The 23,004-nt window shown below is 39.4% G+C and overlaps 1 protein-coding gene across 1 annotated transcript in view; it reads right to left on the reverse strand.

The window, feature by feature from the left end:
* Nucleotides 1-23,004, reverse strand: part of LOC106073873 (uncharacterized) — a 64,865-nt gene that overhangs the window by 30,047 nt on the left and 11,814 nt on the right. The window contains exon 2 of the mRNA XM_056031893.1: nucleotides 14,774-15,155. Within this exon, the coding sequence (XP_055887868.1) occupies nucleotides 14,774-15,032 (259 nt within the window). The 5' untranslated portion in view covers nucleotides 15,033-15,155. The remainder of the gene's footprint in view (nucleotides 1-14,773; nucleotides 15,156-23,004) is intronic.

Raw genomic sequence — 23,004 nt, forward strand, 5'->3', positions numbered from 1 at the left:
TGAGTTCTGTGGAGAGAGCTTGCCGCTCTGAGTCAGTCGAGACCTACTGTGTCTTGATGTTTTATTGATGCAAATGTTTCAGGGACGGGCTAAAAACATTGACCCTGCCACCTGGGAAATGGAAGCACATGATAGAGCATTGTGGGGCCGCGAACTGAAAACTGATGTCAATATTTATATCGAGCAAGAAGAAAAGCGTCAAAGAAAAAAAAACCTAGACCAAAGACACCAGCTCCAGCTGGAATAACTTGCCCAGTGCGCAGTCAAACACTCCGGGCTCACATAGGTCTCACCAGCCACATGAGGAGGCACAAAACCCCAGTGCAAAGCCCCCAGCAACCTGGATGAACAAGTGGCCACCACGGAACCACGATGGACGAACTACATACATATAAAAAGAGAGAGACCAAGTCTGGATAATGCTAATGTATGTATCCCTTTCTCCAGTGGTTCAGTCCATATTTACTATATCTAATCTACTATACAAGCCCTCAGCCCCCCTGGATGACAAAATAATCATCATCGAACCACGATGGACGAACTATATATATACACTACAATTATATATATCATCGAAGTGCATAGCGTTGATGACTGTATAATCAAATATGAGACGCAATGTTGAGCCTTCTGCTGATGGTGTGCTGTTCCCTGTGTCACATCTGTGACCTTAATGATGTGAGTAATGCTCATGCTGGATTAAAAACAGCGAGATCTAGGTTTTCAATTAGATCTAAATCTAGATATAAATCTTATCTCAGAAGTGTACTGACTCAACTTCTGCTCTAGTCTGGAGAAAAAAAAAAGCGCATTTCCTTTATGTAACGACCAAATATGTGGCTCGAGTAGTGAAGATTGACTGGGAACTAACACATGGATGACTTCCCTTTGGGCCTTAGTCTAACACGTGGATTACTTCCCTTGGACATCTATTACGAGTTGATAAAAGCATGTAGTATGCATAGATTTCGTTTTGCGTGTGTGTGTGCGTTTGTGTGTGTGTGTGTGAACAAAACAGGCCCGACCCGTCCCACCCCTTCTTAATTTAGCATTATTTGACCTTAGCTCTTTTAACTCGGAAAAATGTTTGCGGCAGACGGAAGAAAAAAAAATTTATAAGCTTAGAATGCAATACAAAATATTGGCACCCATTGAATCTTACAAAATAGTCTGTAAAGACTTAAGCATAGCCCTTGAGACTAAAATCAGACTGATGCACCCTCTGGTCACGGCCACATTTTTATATCTTTGCGAATCTTGGACACTGCAGAACTACAGAGAGAGAGGTGCTGCAGACTGACCTTAGGTATCACTAAGACGGCATCACAAACAAAAAGATTGGAGAAAAGGATAAATACAGCAGCCATGATGACCAGAAAACTACTGTCAAATAACGCAAACTAAAACTCTATGACCATTACACAATGGCTCGAGAAGACCTTCCTTCAAGGAACAGTACCACGAGAGAAAAAAAAAGAAGAGGCAGCGATGAGAAGACAACATGAAAGAACGGACATGCCTCTCATCGAAAGAGGTTCCATCCAGGTCAAAAGACAGAGAGGAATGGGGAAAGACCATAAACAGATCTTGTGTGGTGCCCCAACGATCCAACAAAGTGTGAAGCTGACAGCGATTCCCCAAACCTAGCTGGTTAAAGAGGGAGGGGGTGGGTAAACTTATTTTTTGTTGCTCTACGGGGGTTTGACAAGTAAAAGTTTGGAGAAACCCTGGTTTACAAAACACCAGAGACCCCCCCCCCAAAAAAAAAAAAATAAAAAAAATAAAAGCTATTAACAGAAGTAAGGCGCAAGCAACGGCTACTTCAGCATCTTTTGTGCCAAAATATGTAGGTCAAAGCTGGGTCTGCGTAGTCATGTAATATCGCGTGTATTAGCTTGACTGTTACCCTTTGTCGAGCTGTCATTGATAAGTTAGATAAAGACAGAAACTGACCGATGGCTGCTGACGACACAAAACTAATGTACTAAGTACCTGCACACCTCTATTGCTATTCCTCAATTACACCGTGACCTGCGTGACCCCTTCATATCGAAGGCGCCGGTCACACGGAGCGGACGCGGTGGCCCGTAAGTTAGACCAAGACGAAAACTAAGAGTCTGAAATTCGAATCCGCGAAATCGCTGCGCGTCTTCATCTAAAATGTCAAGGCGACCCCCATTAAAAAAAAAAAAAAAAAGGGAGATAACTATGAAAAGAAGATGTAGGGTTAATGAAGATTTCTGATGAAGTCAGGCCTTCAAAACACACACACACACACGCACGCACACACACAAAAAGTTTCAGTTTTTTTTTTACCCAATAGTCAGGTCAATCACTATATATCTAACAAAAATAACAAATGGGGAAATAAACGAGTATACCGAGTAGTCTTCATTGTGTAATATGAATTATCGACCTTAATAATCCTTATTTTTGAGGCCATGTAAAAACTTTGTGGCTTTCCTAGCGCCAATCTACGACCTGCGGGTTAGATCCAGACCGAGACAAACTCTGCTTTCCGGTTACTCATAACTTATATCCGTATTTAAATTTTAAAAAAGTCGCAGAGGCTTGTTTTCATTGAACTAGACGCTTTTCTGTTGTGTGCGGTCTTTGGCACATGGGCCGGAAATTATTTTGGCCCACTGAATTAGGCCGAAGCAGGACGTTTTGGCGCCGCCGTTTTGGCGACGCCGTTTTGGCCCCGCCGTTTTGGCGCGAAGGTCGTTTTGGCGCGAGCCGTTTTGGCGACGGGACGTTTTGGCGCGAAATACATTATGTACGTTTATTGTATTAATTCTTTTAAAAGAATTACTCATATCTATGTTTTGCATGAGTGTTTGTGTTAAGACATATTTTTCACGTACTAAATGTAAATGTGTGTTTGTTTTTCACATCATTTTCTTTAATAAACATTTTGGCTTGTGTATGTGTGTTTATTAAGAGGCACACTTTTATTTTCAAAAAAGTTTTTTAAGATATTACTTTAAAAATTAAAAACAATATGAAACGATGAAAGACTAAAAATTGATGCAATTATTTGTTTACGTTAACATTGGTTTATTTAATAACTGTATGGTATCTCCAGCTATACATACCAAACACTTGCTAATATAAGTAAAAATATAATACATGTACCATGTTTCTCAAAATACATTAAGTATACATAGACACCAGGGTTATTTGCCTAAGTCGCTGGAATTCAAGGGTTCATTAAAAAAAAGCTACGTGCTTATTAAATTATCGTCAAATGATATCTCGCGCCAAAACGTCCCGTCGCCAAAACGGCTCGCGCCAAAACGTCCCGTCGCCAAAACGGCGGGGCCAAAACTGCGTCGCCAAAACGGCGGCGCCAAAACGTCACGTACCGGAATTAGGCATAGCAGGTTTTCATTGTTTATTTTTGTTGTTTTTTTTTGTTACAACCAAAAAAACTATAAGAAATTTAATTTAGCTGGTGGTGGAGGTGAAAAATGGTAGAGATTTTATATGAAGGAATGGGCTTTGCAGTGTTAGTAAACCAGATCTCTTTATTCGATTCCTCTTATAAGCTTGCAAACTCTTCATGGGTGGAAACTGCCTGGACACTTGACGGGTATTTCAAAAACTTCTCTAACAATTTCCCTAAAAATTTGACATTTTTTCTACATCTTTGGGGGGGGGGGGGGAATAACAACAACCTGATTGGCCACACAGTGAAAACTCTGGTTTGACCATCAGAACTACGCCAGGTCGTCGCGAAGTGGGCGACTGCTGTCAATCAAAACAAGAACGGAGCGGTACAAAAACTCGTTCGTACCTCACTCGGTCAGACTCTATCACCGCCACTCATTGATCAGGGAACATGAAATGCACCAAGATACCTGTGTGTTGTCGCTGAATGAACTCTTCATGTTGTCTGTTGTATTTATGTGTATGTTTCTGTTGTGTTGTCTTTATATGAGAAACGAGTCCTTGTAATCACAACAAATTTCCGTAAGGATCAATAAAGCAGTCTTAGTCTTAGAATTTTTCAAAATATTATCATATTAAAATTAAATGTCTCTACTTTGAACACGTTTTCAGCGGGAATTCCCGCACTTGACTCAAATGTTTCTTTGCATTCATTAAACAGCGTCAATATCTGGTGTCATTAAAATAGTTGCTATTTAGCGGTTGCATTCACCGCAACGCGCTGGAGTGTAAAACTATCGCAGCTGCTACCTCACAAACTGTTCTTATTCTCCCCGGATATCACTGACTCTTATCAGATTCGAATTCGCCTTTTACCTTTACGCGCAGACGATTCCCTGTTAGGTTAGCCTTTGCCATGACAATTAATAAAGCACAAGGCCAAACGTTCAAAAAGCTATGCCTGTATCTTCCAAAACCTGTTTTCAGTCCTGGACAATTGTATGTTGATCTCTCCAGAGTTCCTTCTTTTCATTCGCTCACAGTCGTTTGCCTAAACACACCCCATTCGGACACTTTTGTCTTTCTGGAAGTGTTCCCCCGTCACTAAATAGCGGCGTATGCTACGCCGCGGGTCGACTAGTGTAGAAATAAAAGAATCAGCTGTCATAGAATAACTTGATTGTGGAAAGCTCCTTGGAAAGACTCCTAGCAATGTTGAAGAATCACAAAAGAAATAAATAGAAGGACAAATTATAAACCCCCATCAGCCTCTAGAAAGAGAAATTATAAGCTCCCATCAGCCCCCAGAAGGAGAAATTATAAACCCCCATCAGCCTCTAGAAGGAGAAATTATAAACTCCCATCAGCCCCCAGAAGGAGAAATTGAATTAAAAAAAATACATTTACATTTTTGTTTAAAACAGTTTTGGGGTTATTTTTACAAAAAGTCTCGGTATGAAAAAATCTCGAGTTAGTCCCAGTCTCTACATACAAGCACGTAGCATCTCTCACCCCATTTTCACTGCATTGAAACACATCATTATAGGATAACTTAACGATATACTATCAAGGGAAATAAGTTATAAAAAGCGACAGAAGTATATTTGAAAGACTTGCTTCCCTTGAGCGTTAAATTCGAATAGTTTTGATGTCACTATAGTTGCGGATCAAGTTTTCTAACAAAGTGTAAACCTAGAATAAAAAAAAAAGTATTAAATCTATGTCCTAATAAATGGTTGTATAAAATGATTATTAGTTTGTTTGCCAGTATGACAATTTAGTAATGCGTAGGAACATCTACTGTGTCTTTTAGAACTTCCATAATGAACGAAATGTAAGGAAGAAGGAAAAAGAAATAACAACAATAACAATAATAATAATAAACAAAACGGTAGATTTCAATCGCCCGGATCTTCTGTTCGTTGATAAAAAAAGAGAAAAAAAACGCTACCATTAATGACATCGCCGTACCACTGTCTCATAATTTAAGAAAAACTGAGATAGAAAAACAAAGAAAATATGGGAACCTAGGCTTGGAGATTAAGCGTTTATGGAAGTTGTCCAAAATAACAATATACCCCATTGTTATATCAACCGAGGGGATAATAATAACTGACCTAACAGATACCTTCAAGGCCCTTAACATTCCTAGGAACATCTTCGTTGCCTGTCAGAGGGCGGTACTGCTGCAGACCTGCCACATCACCAGAAAATTCCTCAGTGGAAACTGTTAAAGGGACTACGATGAATTTTGTTTCTCTTTAGCGAAACCCGACCTTGGCAGCGCCAGAGAATGACTACTCGTTCATTTCTTGCAAAATAATAATAATAGATCTTAATCGCCCTGATCTGCTGCTCATCGATAAAAAAGAAAAAGCCGCTACCGTTATTGTCATCGCCGTACCACTGTCTCATAACTTAAGAAAAACTGAAATAGAAAAACAATGAAAATATGGGAACCTAGGCTTGGAGATTAAGCGTCTATGGAAGTTAACTAAAACAACAATATACCCCATTGTCATATCAACCGAGGGGATAATAACAATTGAACTCACAGATACCATAAGGTTTTTTGCATTCCTAGGAACATTCTCGTTGCCTGTTAGAGGGCGGTACTTCTGCAGACTTGCCACATCACCGGAAAATTCCTCGGTAGAAACTGATAAAGGGACTACGTTGAATTTTGTTTCCCTTTAACGAAACTCGACCCTGGCAGCGCCAGAGAATGAATACTAGATCTAGATCTTTTCTAACATAATAATAATACTCTGCTGTTTATTTGTAAAAAAGAAAAAAAAAAGGCTACCATTATTGACAACGTGTACCACTGTCTCATAAGAAAAACTGAAATAGAAAAACAACGAAAATATGGGAACCTTGGCTTGGAGATTAAGCGTTTATGGACCTTATCTAAAATAACAATGTAACCTATTGTTATATCAACCGAGCCCTGGATGTGGCAAATATGTAGGTCACAGCCTAGGGAAATACTGCATTCCTCATTAATCTTCGGACTCGAAGACAAGCCTTATTTTATATCAACTGAGGGGATAATGACAACCTATCTGAAAGATACTTTCAAGGCCCTTAACATTCCTAACAAAATTCTCGTTGCTTGTCAGAGGGCGGCACTGCTGAATATTTTTTCCTTTCTAACATAACGATATTAATATATACTAATAATACCGAAGCAGGACGTTTTGGCGCCGCTGTTTTGGTGCCGCCTTTTTAGCGACGTCGTTTTGGCGCCGCCGTTTTGGCGCGAAGGACTTTTTGGCGCGAAATACATTATGTACGTTTATTGTATTATTTCTTTTAAAAGAATTATTCATATCTATGTTTTACACGAGTTTTTGTGTTAAGACATATTTTTCACGTACACAAGAAGAAATATTTGTGTCCGCTATTTTTGGTATTTAAGTTTGTTATTTAATTATTGTTATATCTCTAACATTACACAACACCAGGCTGCCATCCATACTTCCCAGTATGCATGCATGAAATAGTCAAAATTATTAAGCTATTAAGACTTTTTTCCGTGGGAGCAGGGGTTGGGGGTAGAATATATATTATGTTTGACTCGGTATAAAATAGTGAAAAAATCTGTTTGCTATACATTTGTTAACACATTTTTAAGCGAAAATCATTAGTAGCTTTCGTACATTATATGTTATTTAAGTAATTATTTTTATATCTGCTCCTAAAACCTATTTTTTTATGTGAGTTATAACAAGTCCATTAATCAATGTGACTTATCGTTTACTACATGTAAATGTGTGTTTATTTGTACAATTTTGTACAAAAGCTTCTTCTTCCCTAGTGCTATTAGAGCATGGAATGGGGTTGCCTGAGCTAGCCAGGAAAACCAGTGACTTGGCAGAATTTAAGTCATTGGTTAATATGCATGACTAAATGCATGACGCGTAGGACGTAATCATCTTTTTTTTTTGTATTTTTTGTTTTTTTTGTCTGTATTATATAAGATAAGAAGATAATATTATGTTTCACATCATTTTCTTGTGCGCAGAAGAGAGGGGGTGGAATAGGTAATGACCAGTCCCAAGGAGATGATCGCCAGACGCATGACGCCAACGACCTGTGCTCGGTGCTGGTCTTGTCTTCATTTGTTTAACGTCAATGCGAGATGTGTCACCCAAAATCACCCCTACCCAATTTCTCAAAATATATCTTTTCAAAGTATCTTAGTGTCGTGAATTTGTTTCTATCTACTGTCGCCCCTAGTGTTTGTTTTTGTTTACATTTGTGGATTCACGTTAGAGTTTGTACTGACCACATTCCGTGTCTTTATCTTTACTATGTGTGGAGTTATTGTCGTCATTCAGTGTAATAAAGATTTAGATGTTAACATGGTTTTTTGTTATATGACTGTTATATGAAAGTATTACACTAATTATTATCATAGCTTTTATATAGCGCTACTTTCATGCTTATAGCATGCTCAGAGCGCTTTGGTCCAATCTCATTTGTGGCCCGGTGGGGGGGGGGGGGGAGGGGGTATCTAGGAGTTGGTTTTCCGTGCTGCCTTTAGGCGCTCAGTAAACACAACTCTGCCCGAACCTCGAGCCCCTTTTCTAGGTAGCCAAGCCAAGCCAAGTTCAAGCGCACTTGGCCTCTCGACCACGCTTCCCACTAATGTCAAATAAAAATAATTAATGCAGCCCTAACATCAACCCACCCCGTCTGTCTGTTTGGTACACATTTGGTACACATTATTTCTCCCACTTCCCATCGAGCAGACATTGTGCACAATTATTCATTGTCCCTAACAAAACATGAATAAATCAAACAATTAACCAATGAAATAACGGTAATCATTTTTTTTTTTTTTTCATATAGAAAGGGGAAATAAATCTCACAGTACTGAGATATATGGCTGTAAATATGCAGTTATTCCCCTTATATATTTTTTTTAAATTATTTTTTACATATTGCTTTCTACTTTATAGTCAATGCTCCCCCCCCCCCCCACATAGCCAGAATTAGAAACACCATTATGTTAAGTTTTATTTACTGAAGTGTGTGTCTGAGTCCAAGTTTTCTGGCCACTGGCCCTGACAAGGATGTACGGCATCCGGTAAGATATGACGTCACGCAAAGGTATTGAACGGTCAGCAGTAGATAAGCTTCCCCTCCTTCATTCGTTTCACTTCAGTCACTGTCTCCGCCCCTGGGAGCACCTGGCCCAATCGATTTGCTACGACTAGTTTATGAGCTGAACATGGCATGTCTGTATTGATTATGGATCTTTCTGGTCAGTGGGAGATAACAAACTAGCGTGGGCGTAGGGCAACAACAGAACATGGCACAGGACAACAGAACATGGCATAGGACAACAGAACATGGAATAGGACAACAGAACCTGGAATAGGACAACAGAACATGGCATAGGACAACAGAACATGGAATAGGACAACAGAACCTGGAATAGGACAACAGAACATGGCATAGGACAACAGAACATGGAATAGGACAACAGAACCTGGAATAGGACAACAGAACATGGCATAGGACAACAGAACATGGCATAGGGCAACAACAGAACATGGCATAGGGCAACAGAACATGGAATAGGACAACAGAACATGGCATAGGACAACAGAACATGGCATAGGACAACAGAACATGGAATAGGACAACAGAACATGGCATAGGACAACAGAACATGGCATAGGGCAACAATAGAACATGGCATAGGGCAACAGAACATGGAATAGGACAACAGAACATGGCATAGGACAACAGAACATGGCATAGGACAACAGAACATGGAATAGGACAACAGAACATGGCATAGGACAACAGAACATGGCATAGGGCAACAATAGAACATGGCATAGGGCAACAGAACATGGAATAGGACAACAGAACATGGCATAGGACAACAGAACATGGCATAGGGCAACAACAGAACATGGCATAGGACAACAGAACATGGCATAGGACAACAGAACATGGCATAGGGCAACAATAGAACATGGCATAGGGCAACAGAACATGGCATATGGCAACAACAGAACATGGCATTGGGCAACAATAGAACATGGCATATGGCAACAACAGAACATGGCATTGGGCAACAACAGAACATGGCATTGGGCAACAACATAACATGGCATTGGGCAACACAACAGCAGAACATGAAACAAGACAATAACAGAACATGAGAGAGGACAACAGCAGAACATGGAATAGTACACAACAAAACAAGGAATAGGACACAACAGAACATGGCACAGGACAATAACAGAACATGGCATAGGACAATAACAGAACATGGCATAGGACACAACAGAACATAGAATAGGACAACAGAACATAGAAGAGGACACAACAGAACATGGCATAGGACACAACAGAACATGGCATAGGACACAACAGAACATGAGATTGCCCTAACCCATAGGGCAACAACAGAACACAGCATAGGGCAACAAAAGAACATAGCATAGGGCAACAACAGAACATGGGAGAGGACAACACAGAAAATAACACAGGGCAATACAGAACATGGCATAGGGCAACAACAGAACATAGCATAGGGCAACAGCATAACATGGGAGAGGACAACACAGAACATAGCATAGGGCAACAGCAAAACATGGGAGAGGACAACACAGAACATAGCATAAGGCAACAGCAAAACATGGGAGAGGACAACACAGAACATAGCATAAGGCAACAGCAAAACATGGGAGAGGACAACACAGAACATAGCATAGGGCAACACACAACATGGCATAAGACTACAACAGAACATGGCATTAGGACAGCAACAAAACATAGCATAGGGCAACAACAGAACATGGCATTAGGGCAACAACAGAACATGGCATTAGGGCAAGAACAGAACACGGCATTAGGGCAACACAGAACATGGCATAGGGCAACAACAGAACATGGCATTAGGGCAACAACAGAACATGGCATTAGGGCAACACAGAACATAGCATTAGGACATCAACGGAACATAGCATAGGACCTCAACAGAGCATAGATATGTTTACCAATGTTAAAAGTCTATAGTCGATCGTATACACCAAAAGCCCACTGCCCAAATAAAAGCCGTACTAGCCCCTGCTCTCAGGGAGACACCCCTGAAAAGTGTTTCTGTTTACACAGAGTATGTCTCTTCACTTACTGCGATTGCTCCACACCGGGACCACTTCCTCGTCTGATTCACGTAGTACATCAAAGAATAATGTGGGGGCGGGGCGGTACGGAAAGGGCGGGGGGGGGGGAACCACTGACTATTAGCAATCTGTTGTCACACATGTCAAGAGTGGGGGCAACTAACGAGTGTGGGGTGGAAGGTTTTCTGCCTTTTTCTTTTTTTTTTTTCAGACTTCTACTTTGAACTACCAGAAATCGGCGTTTAACGGTTGGTAGATTCACTCACTTAAATATATAGTTTCACAAGACCGTCAGATGATCACAGTTATTACCCTAATTTCTTTCGCTACAAATATGTATGGCACGAGAACAGATTTGCCCCAACCTTTATATAATAACAAAAAAAACAAATTTTGGCAATAGTTCAAAGTATTGAGAGAAGGGAAAGAACTGCGCATTCAAAATCTGAAATGGACGTGTGTAATTTTTGTTAATGAAGATATAGTTTCTAAGGATATGTTTTACATGTAAACCTTCCTTGCCCCCAAACAAAGCACAAATTATGCATCTACTTTTAAACCATTTTATAAACAAAACAAAAAAGTATTTAAAAAGATTCATTCGAGACGTATATATGCGCAAAGGCGGTTTCTTCGCTCAAGAGTTTGGGCAAGAAGAAGTAAAGGAAAGATCACTCTCTTATTTCAGCGGATAGAGTTATCCCACGAACTTTACGAGCCTTGCGTGTATCGAAGTCATACAGTATATCATGAAAATTGTATTTCCTACATGGATCACGCTCAATAGCAACAACTAACAAAAGTTTTAATCCATCTACGAGAATTGTTGAACTAAAGTAACTCTTCATTAGTTTGAGGCGCGAGAATTTTAGGAGATTTCCAGGAGCTCCTGCTAAATCGACAGGAGGCCGCGGGAAATCTGCTATAAGTTATACACTGGTTTAATTTAATAATGTATACACCTAGAATTAGCGCGGGTCCTATGAAAGTGCGGGGCCCACTGCGGACGCATAAATGCGGAGCCCACTGCGGTCACCCAAGGCCGGCCCCGCGAAATAGCGGCGTATGCTACGCCGCCGGTCGACTAGTGACGAATAATAGCGCACCCATGAGAGTGATCGTCAAGTTTGGACCGTTTATGAACAATTTGGGAAGCGTGGTCGAGAGGCTAAGAGCGCTTGAACTTGGCTTGTCTTGGCTACCTAGAAGGGGCCTCGAGGTTCGACACCCGACTCGGGCAGAGTTGTGTTTACTGAGCGCCTAAAGGCAGCACGGAAAACCAAACACTAGATACCCCCTCCCCCCCCCCACTGGTCCACAAATGAGATTAGACCAAAGCGCTCTGAGCATGCTATAAGCATGAAAGTAGCGCTATATAAAAGCTATAAATATATATATGTATATAATTTTATCCTGAACTGTTGTGTAAACCGTAAACTTGCTTTAGTGCCGTATGTGTTGTTGGCAATGTCATCTCTTCAGGACTGAATTTAAAAAAAAAGAACCTCTGTTTGTAAATTGAAACACAGTGTGTATGTTTATGCTGGGTTATATCCCCTTTCATTGGTATTATCATGAAATACTGCATTCCTCATCAATCTTCAGACTCGAAACAAGCCTTATTATTATTATTGATATTATCACGATGTTAATACACCTGCTAGATATCGTAAATGAAACACAAGCTTAAAATCTAAGGCCATATTACAAGATCTTCGGGGCTCGCAAAGACCTTCCTTCAGGAAACAGTAACAGGAAAAGACGAAGAGGCAGACAGAGAAAGCGAGGCATCTATCCAGAAGAAATGAAGAAACTAAGAGTGAATAGAATAAATGAGAAATGGATAAGCTCTCATCCGAATCAGAAGGAAGATGACGCCTATTATAAGCTATTCCGACAAGATCAACGTCAAATCTTTCCACTCAGAACCGGACACAACATACGTACCGGAAGCTCCAAATTGGAACCAGTGAAATTAGCCCATGTGGGGTGTCACCAGAGAATGCTGACCATGTCCTTCAAAATTGTGTTATTTACCAAGAGGCCCGAAGAATACACTCGCCCCAAAAACACCCCAATGGAAAGAAAAAAACTATAAGGAGAGCTCCCTGTTTTGGAAACCACTGCGCAATTTATCTCATATACAGGTCCGGTCAACTGAACGCTAAAACATAAAAAATGAGAACGAGGCAGAAGAAGCGAAAGCAAATATTACAAATAATGGGGTAGTTCCGGATCTCTTTTCAGTCACGTGGGTGTGTTGTTTACATTAATGACCTCATCGATTTCATTGTAATTTAAACATGAAAGTAGTCTAGATCTAGACATCTTTAAGTAATAAAAAGTATATTACAATAATTCATTAATTTTTATGATTATTGAGTAGGTCTACTAGATCTAGGCTAGCACTAAATGTATATCTACATCTTATCATAGGAAGATATTGTCATGTATAAGACCACAGTCACGTGACTTTTTATAACTACCTCATTAGTCGACCTAGTGCTTCAAACAGTTGCTTTGAGTTGAGCATTAGTTAGCCTAACTTCTAGATCTAACTGCTGACAACGCGCTCTGTCCTTCTTCTTCCCCAACCTTGTTTATGTTTTTTTTTTATTTCCCATCATGCCCAGCAGCAGACGATAGGATGACACAGGCGATATCCAGGAGGGGGAGGCTACCCCGGAAACCTGATCTCAATCCCGCCTTACACGCCAGTCCGGCGACAGTCCGGTAGCAGTTATTGATTGTGCTCATTAAGATTCAGTCAACTGAGTCTACTTCTGGAGCGAGGATCTATTTTTAGCATCTTCACGTCCCGGGAAAGGGGTGGGGGGGTGGGGCGGGGGCGACGAAGAAACTCGTTAGTCGCCGGAGGAAAAAAAAAAAGCCACAAACAGAAAATATTTTTCTGCTGACCTCAGATCCCCACAATCTCAACTGGGTTGTATAGGTGTGTACTGAATGGTACGATAGATTTAGGAGACGCGAACAATCATTATATTATCTAATTACTAATATTTTATTCTTCTAAATGGACTCAACGCTTTAAGTGGGGCCACGTTTCTCCCTCAAAAGCTAGCTACGGTCAGCGGGCTTTTTCAGTGCACGGACCAAAGGTTTGGAACTCACTCCCCATAGATCTCAGACAGACAACATGCTACACTACATTCAAGAAGAACATTAAGACCTATCTGTTTTAAACTTTTTTAGATTAGTTTGTCATTTTAGCTCTCGTGTTTTTGTTTGTAATGTTACTACAGCGCCTTGAGCCTACATTTTGTTTGTTAACAGCGCTTTATAAATAAAAAAAAAAAATAATTATTATTATTATATGTATAAATTATATAGTCCTACAAGGCTTTCAATAAAAAGAGACGCGGTTTTTCCCCTCTGTTTGTTACCAAAAAAAAAAAACCCAACATAAATAAATATAACTATAGCACTTAAAAGAATGTTTTCCTAGGTAATAGTGTATACATGTGTACTGATATACGAACTCAATGTCAAGGCTATGATTTAACCTCTTGAAATATTTATTTGTTTTGTGCTTGTTTTTTTTTTTTTTTAATTCTGTTGCAAGACGGAGAGGTTTGTGGAATGTGAGTGTGTGTGTTTCTATGGTGACGGTGGGAAGAGGTCAGCGATTGGTATTTTCAAATACAAAACAAAATTTTATAAAATACTCAGAAAGACACAAAGATAAAGGCACATTCCTCGTCCCATATGCTAGGACAAATTTGTACAAATACTCCTTCTTCCCTAGTGCTATTAGAGCATGGAATGGGCTGCCTGAGCTAGCCAGGAAAACCAGTGACTTGGCAGAATTTAAGTCATTGGTTAATATGCATGACTAAATGCATGACGCGTAGGACGTAATCATCTTTTTTTTTTTGAAGTAACGTCTGTATTATATAAGATAAGATAAGAATGATGCAACATAGAAAGCATTTTCGTCACTTGGTCTTAGGAGACGACTACAGAACGTGAGAATGAAAGGTTGTGTTATTGTTGTGATTTTTTGTTAAAAAATGTTATTACTAAAATCTATAACATTTATTTGGTCTCATATCAACTTAAATAAAGTTGCACGTCGAATGTCAAATTCAGGGGCCCCCGAAGAGGTCAAGCCTCCTTCGGGCCCCGCCCCCTCAAAAATGGCAAATTCCTAGCTACGTCACTTAACCAAAGTCAAAGTTCTACAATCGACTAATTGATCATTGACTTACCGGGATAATCCGCTGTTTCGTCGTCTGGTGTCGTTTGGGCACTCACGGCAAACGGGAAAATCCACAAAGTCAGGTAAATCCAGGATAAAACGTGAGTATACCTACACACGAACTGTGGTAAAAATAGAAATCGGGAATTCATGTTGCCCGAGGGTCTGTGCCCGAGCGTGAGACACTGGTCTTGAATTTCAAAAACACTTTCTGTGCGGTGTCTCGGGCGGTGCCATCTGGCGCTGTCCGCCACAGTGGGGTGAATCATAGGTCTAGCACTTTCGTCATCGATGTGAATATGATGACCAGCTCTTAGAAGGGGTCAAAGGTCATTCAAGACAGCATAAGAAGGCTGACATTGATCTGCTATCCACAACGGTTCTAGCACAGTCTGGGGGGAAAAAATGCAACATTTTCATTTTTTTTTCAGTTTAAATTTGATACTATTTCCCCCCCACACACACACCCTTTCTCTCTCTCTCTCTTTCTCTCCCTCTCTCTCTCATATAAAATACAGGGCTTCCTTCAAAAGAGAAGATAGTTACGACCAACGCGTATTATTGTGTTAATCTAGTCATTATTATTATTATTATAGCTTTTATATAGCGCTACTTTCATGCTTATAGCATGCTCAGAGCGCTTTTGGTCCAATCTCATTTGTCATGCATGTTAATTAGAGACCCTGGCTGATTCAGACAACCCCTTCCATGCTCTAATGGCACTAGGGAAGAAGGAGCTCTTGTCCAAATGGTCCTAAAATATGGAATAAGAAATGTGCCTTTAACTTTGTCTTTCTGAGTGTTTTAGTATTTTATTAGGTTTTGAGTTTTTCGTATTTCTTAGTTATATATGGTTCAGTGTTTTATGTACTATGGCTATTTAGTGTTCTGTCCTGAAGTGTCTCTAAATTTAGTGATTTTACTAATGGCGTTACTCTAGTCAAATGTGACTATGACGTGCTATCTCTGGGAGAATGGCTTTATACGTTTAAGCACGAAAATAGGGATTAAAGCTGTTTCAGAAGCGTTTCGATACTTTTCTGAAATCGATTACACCAATATCGTTTTTTTTAAGAATATTTTTTTTGTTACATTTACTTTTTGAGAAGCGGTACCCCGCTCCCGCTCCGCCCATCACCTGTTTAAAGAGTATTAGATCTGATATGACATCATCAAATAATGTGTAGCATAGTAGTCTCGAACCCCTTGCTCCATTAATGATGACAAAATTTAGATCGCCAGGAAAAAAAGTATGAGAACACCCAAGATACACAATTTTTTTTTTTACTTATAATAACATAATTTGCGCAATTGATCTATCTATCTATCTATCTATCTATCTATCTATCTATCTATCTATCTATCTATCTATCTATCTATCTATCTATCTATCTCTCTCTATCTATCTATCTATCTATCTATCTATCTATCTATCTATCTATCTATCTATCTATCTATCTGTCTGTCTGTCTGTCTGTCTGTCTGTCTGCCTATCTATCTATAAAAAAGTGCAATAGCACTTGTTCACACGATATCATCACAAGGTCCAGACTGAACACCCTGCCACATACATTTTGTTGGGGAATAATTCAATGAAGCCACAGAGGCCCGGTTCTATTGGACTCGACAACTGTTCTTAAAACTCCTGCTGCCAACCTTACTTATGGCCCCATCAATAGTCCCTCCCAGTCATTTCTCCAAAGGAAGAATACGACCCTCTGTGATGGTGGAAACGTTGGTTGTCAGGACTTGGCCAGTCGGTGGTCCCATGAATAACCGCTGTTTGTAACGCGAAAACAAAAATACAAACATTTTGAGCGGTATCTGATATGTCAGTAAACTCGTCAGCGGGAAACAAAAATCGAAACCTAGTTTGTCTGTTAGTTTTGAATAGAGATTTTTACCCCTATCTTTCACACGCCTTATAGCAGCGGTTCTCAACCTTTTATGCTCGGCGACCCTTTTTTACAATCCACCAGTCTGCCGCGACCCCCCCCCCCCACACACACATACAGCAATAGAAGAGTAGACAATTTTCGATGGTCTTAGGCGACCCCTGGCAAATCGTCATTCGACCCCCCAAGGGGGGTTGCGACCCACAGGTTGAGATCCCCTGCCTTCACGAGGAAGGTTGACAAATTCAACAGCATTCCTCTTTTCAGGACTCCTTTCTTCCATCATTGCTAGCAAGCACTTCTATGTATTCGCGGTCGGGAAAAGTCGGGAAATGGTTTCATGTCTCCAATGTAAGCGACTCAGTACCTAGCCTTACAGCCCACTCATTTTCTTGTCTCTTTTCCGTCAATATTCTCCTCAATCCTCCACTCTGGGTGTTCTCTAATAATCGCGTCACCATCCAATAATGTCGTCTTATTTAGTTACGTGTTTTGGTTTCATAAAGCTGTTTACATGCTGTATTCTATTCAAAGAGCCACTCTTTTTTTAAAAAACAAATATGTTATTTTGTTGGCTTATCAGTACCGTATGTTATTTTGTTGGCTTATCAGTACCGTATGTTATTTGTTGGATTATCAGTACCGTATGTTATTTGTTGGATTATCAGTACCGTATGTTATTTTGTTGGCTTATCAGTACCGTATGTTATTTGTTGGCTTATCAGTACCGTATGTTATTTTGTTGGCTTATCAGTACCGTATGTTATTTTGTTGGCTTATCAGTACCGTATGTTATTTTGTTGGCTTATCAGTACCGTATGTTATTTTGTTGGCTTATCAGTACCGTATGTTATTTGTTGGCTTATCAGTACCGTATGTTATTTGTTGGCTTATCAGTACCGTATGTTATTTGTTGGCTTATCAGTACCGTATGTTATTTGTTGAATTATCAGTAACGCATGTTATTTGTTGGCTTATCGGTACCGTATGTTAATTGTTGGCTTATCAGTACCGTATGTTATTTGTTGGCTTATCAGTACCGTATGTTATTTGTTGGATTATCAGTAAAGTATTTTATTTGTTGGCTTATCAGTACCGTATGTTAATTGTTGGCTTATCAGTACCGTATGTTATTTGTTGGCTTATCAGTACCGTATGTTACTTTGTTGGCTTATCAGTACCGTATGTTATTTTGTTGGCTTATCAGTACCGTATGTTATTTTGTTGGCTTATCAGTACCGTATGTTATTTTGTTGGCTTATCAGTACCGTATGTTATTTGTTGGCTTATCAGTACTGTATGTTATTTTGTTGGCTTATCAGTACCGTATGTTATTTGTTGGCTTATCAGTACCGTATGTTATTTTATTGGCTTATCAGTACCGTATGTTATTTGTTGGCTTATCAGTACCGTATGTTAATTGTTGGCTTATCAGTACCCTATGTTAATTGTTGGCTTATCAGTACCCTATGTTAATTGTTGGCTTATCAGTACCGTATGTTATTTGTTGGCTTATTAGTACCGTATGTTAATTGTTGGCTTATCAGTACCGTATGTTATTTGTTGGCTTATCAGTACCGTATGTTATTTTTTTGGCTTATCAGTACCGTATGTTATTTTGTTGGCTTATCAGTACCGTATGTTATTTGTTGGCTTATCAGTACCCTATGTTAATTGTTGGCTTATCAGTACCGTATGTTATTTGTTGGCTTATTAGTACCGTATGTTAATTGTTGGCTTATCAGTACCGTATGTTATTTTGTTGGCTTATCAGTACCGTATGTTATTTGTTGGCTTATCAGTACCGTATGTTATTTTGTTGGCTTATCAGTACCGTATGTTATTTTATTGGCTTATCAGTACCGTATGTTATTTGTTGGCTTATCAGTACCGTATGTTATTTGTTGGCTTATCAGTACCGTATGTTATTTTGTTGGCTTATCAGTACCGTATGTTATTTGTTGGCTTATCAGTACCGTATGTTATTTTGTTGGCTTATCAGTACCGTATGTTATTTTGTTGGCTTATCAGTACCGTATGTTATTTGTTGGCTTATCAGTACCGTATGTTATTTGTTGGCTTATCAGTACCGTATGTTATTTGTTGGATTATCAGTAACGTATGTTATTTGTTGGCTTATCAGTACCGTATGTTAATTGTTGGCTTATCAGTACCGTATGTTATTTGTTGGCTTATCAGTACCGTATGTTATTTTGTTGGCTTATCAGTACCGTATGTTATTTTGTTGGCTTATCAGTACCGTATGTTATTTTGTTGGCTTATCAGTACCGTATGTTATTTTGTTGGCTTATCAGTACCGTATGTTATTTGTTGGCTTATCAGTACCGTATGTTATTTTGTTGGCTTATCAGTACCGTATGTTATTTGTTGGCTTATCAGTACCGTATGTTATTTTATTGGCTTATCAGTACCGTATGTTATTTGTTGGCTTATCAGTACCGTATGTTAATTGTTGGCTTATCAGTACCCTATGTTAATTGTTGGCTTATCAGTACCCTATGTTAATTGTTGGCTTATCAGTACTGTATGTTATTTGTTGGCTTATTAGTACCGTATGTTAATTGTTGGCTTATCAGTACCGTATGTTATTTGTTGGATTATCAGTACCGTATGTTATTTTTTTGGCTTATCAGTACCGTATGTTATTTTGTTGGCTTATCAGTACCGTTTGTTATTTTGTTGGCTTATCAGTACCGTATGTTATTTTGTTGGCTTATCAGTACCGTATGTTATTTGTTGGCTTATCAGTACCCTATGTTAATTGTTGGCTTATCAGTACCGTATGTTATTTGTTGGCTTATTAGTACCGTATGTTAATTGTTGGCTTATCAGTACCGTATGTTATTTTGTTGGCTTATCAGTACCGTATGTTATTTGTTGGCTTATCAGTACCGTATGTTATTTTGTTGGCTTATCAGTACCGTATGTTATTTTGTTGGCTTATCAGTACCGTATGTTATTTGTTGGCTTATCAGTACCGTATGTTATTTGTTGGCTTATCAGTACCGTATGTTATTTTGTTGGCTTATCAGTACCGTATGTTATTTGTTGGCTTATCAGTACCGTATGTTATTTTGTTGGCTTATCAGTACCGTATGTTATTTTGTTGGCTTATCAGTACCGTATGTTATTTGTTGGCTTATCAGTACCGTATGTTATTTTATGGCTTATCAGTACCGTATGTTATTTGTTGGCTTATCAGTACCGTATGTTATTTGTTGGCTTATCAGTACCATATGTTATTGGTTGGCTTATCAGTACCGTATGCTATTTGTTGGCTTACAGTACCGTATGTTATTTGTTGGCGTATCAGTACCGTATGTTATTTTGTTGGCTTATCAGTACCGTATGTTATTTTATTGGCTTATCAGTACCGTATGTTATTTTGTTGGCTTATCAGTACCGTATGTTATTTGTTGGCTTATCATTACCGTATGTTATTTGTTGGCTTATCAGTACCGTATGTTATTTTGTTGGCTTATCAGTACCGTATGTTATTGGTTGGCTTATCAGTACCGTATGTTATTTGTTGGCTTTTCAGTACCATATGTTATTGGTTGGCTTATCAGTACCGTATGCTATTTGTTGGCTTACAGTACCGTATGTTATTTGTTTGCGTATCAGTACCGTATGTTATTTTGTTGGCTTATCAGTACCGTATGTTATTTTATTGGCTTATCAGTACCATATGTTATTTTGTTGGCTTATCAGTACCGTATGTTATTTGTTGGCTTATCAGTACCGTATGTTATTTCTTGGCTTATCAGTACCGTATGTTATTTGTTGGCGTATCAGTACCGTATGTTATTTTGTTGGCTTATCAGTACCGTATGTTATTTGTTGGCTTATCAGTACCATATGTTATTTTGTTGGCTTATCAGTATCGTATGCTATTTGTTGGCTTACAGTACCATATGTTATTTGTTGGCTTATCAGTACCATATGTTATTTTGTTGGCTTATCAGAACCATATGTTATTTTGTTGGCTTATCAGTACCGTATGCTATTTGTTGGCTTACAGTACCATATGTTATTTGTTGGCTTATTAGTACCGTATGTTATTTGTTGGCTTATCAGTACCGTATGTTATTTTGTTGGCTTATCAGTACCGTATGTTATTTGTTGGCTTATCAGTACCGTATGTTATTTTGTTGGCTTATCAGTACCGTATGTTATTTATTGGCTTATCAGTACCGATCCATTTACTCTTAACGTAGGAAACTTTATTTTTGAGGAGAGGAGATTTTCTACACTTTGCGTCGACGTTTCGGGCCGAATGTGGCCCGCGGTCCGTATTTTGGGCATCACTGGACTGGACAATAAAACTAAAGCCAAGAAATAACTAGGGGACTTTCTGGCTGAGGCAAAGAGCTTGACCTCCGAACCGAGGGGTTTCGGAGTATCGGGTTCGAATCCTCTGCCTTCTAGATCACAAGGTCTGAAAAGGGGGAATTAAGCGATAATTACATTACATCCCATCAACATTTGGGGGAGACACTTCAACCCACATTTAGATGCATGTGGATCAAATCAGGTTCTGTTCCCGATAACAAAGTTTTGAATACAACAATGTTCTATAAGGATTACATGGAATTAACAATCTCCTGAACAAAACTGTGTGCAGTAGTGACATGTGTTCCGATAATAATTGTTTGTTAGGATATCTCAGGGAACGCACAAAAAAAAAAAAAAAAAAGCAGAACACGTGTGTAATCAGCTTAAAGTCAATTCTAAGAGGCGGCCTTAGGAGCTGGCGAGTCCCTCGCCCCCGAGAAAAAGAGAATTTTGTGGTCACTGTCTGCCCATCGTTCTGGTGTACAAATATATATGGCCCGATATGACACTCGCCCAGGGCCCCGCTAGGGCGTTTGGAGGCCCGTGTAACAACACGAGACATTCAGGGAACACGGAACATTCTGGAAACATGGGACATTAAGGGAACATGTGTTACTGTACAAATGTACAAATATATATGGCCCGGTATGACACTCGCCCAGGGCCCCGCTAGGGCGTTTGGAGGCCCGTGTAACAACACGAGACATTCAGGGAACACGGAACATTCTGGAAACATGGGACATTAAGGGAACATGTGTTACTGTACAAATATATATGGCCCGATATGACACTCGCCCAGGGCCCCGCTATGACGTTTGGAGGCCTTTCTAACAACGCAAAACATTCAGGGAACATGGAACATTCTGGAAACATGGGACATTAAGGGAACATGTGTTACTGTACAAATATATATGGCCCGATATGACACTCGCCCAGGGCCCCGCTAGGGCGTTTGGAGGCCCTTCTAACAACGCGAGACATTCAGGGAACATGCGACATTCCGGAAAATGGGACATTAAGGGAACATGAGACATGCTGGTAAAATGAGATTCCCTGGGAACAAGAGAATTCTGGGAACATGGATGTGCTTATGTAGAAGTGAAAGAGAGTACCTAGCTTTCAAGATTGAGATTATCCTTTTGTTGATATCAGTTTATACACACTAAGAACATTGTTTCCTAACTGTTAATGGGCCTCATTCACCAATCGTAAATAAACACATTTAGCCACGTCATAATATTGATAAAACAATGAAAAATACGTATCACGTGGCAGCCACTATGGATTACATAATTTGTATAGAAGATATATAGAATCGCGTGACTAAATGTTGTTTGTTTACGATTGGTGAATGAGGTCCATTAAGTTTAACAAGGCTTATATCTAACCCACTCTGTCTTTAAGGTAAAAATAGGAAGTCGCCGCTTTAAAGTTTGTAGCTAACAATGGAGAACTACAAGAATTGCATGACTGATCCAAACAGATTGATACAACTACGCTTAGTACAAGCTTAATTTTTGTATAAAATATTTTATTTCTTATTATTCTTGTCATAGACCGTGAATGGGTATGTCATTCAAACAGCTTATATTCGCTGCATATTTGATAACAGGTGTCGGTACCTAGGCTGTGGTCAACGTGACCTGTAAAATGCGTCGGCGTCATATGGACCTCATTCACCAATCGTAAACAAACAACATAAGTCACGTGATCTTATTGATAAAACAACGAAAAAAAAAACTGTCACGTGACAACCATCATGAATTAAACATGAGATCGTAAATTATATAGAAGAGATAGAGCACCACGTGCTAAATGTTGTTTGTTTACGATTGGTGAATGAGGTCCATTCCCTGTGTCTGCAATGGGAGCTATTTGTTTGCTTCGCTGTCCAGGCTTTGGTGCCTTGTTTGTTGACATGATGATAGAAGGTTCGCTATAAGCAAGGCTAATCACTGTATAATACAATGATGGCGAGATTGGAGATGAG

This window comes from Biomphalaria glabrata, chromosome 6, assembly GCF_947242115.1.
Source record: "Biomphalaria glabrata chromosome 6, xgBioGlab47.1, whole genome shotgun sequence".
Taxonomy (NCBI): Eukaryota; Metazoa; Mollusca; class Gastropoda; family Planorbidae; genus Biomphalaria; species Biomphalaria glabrata.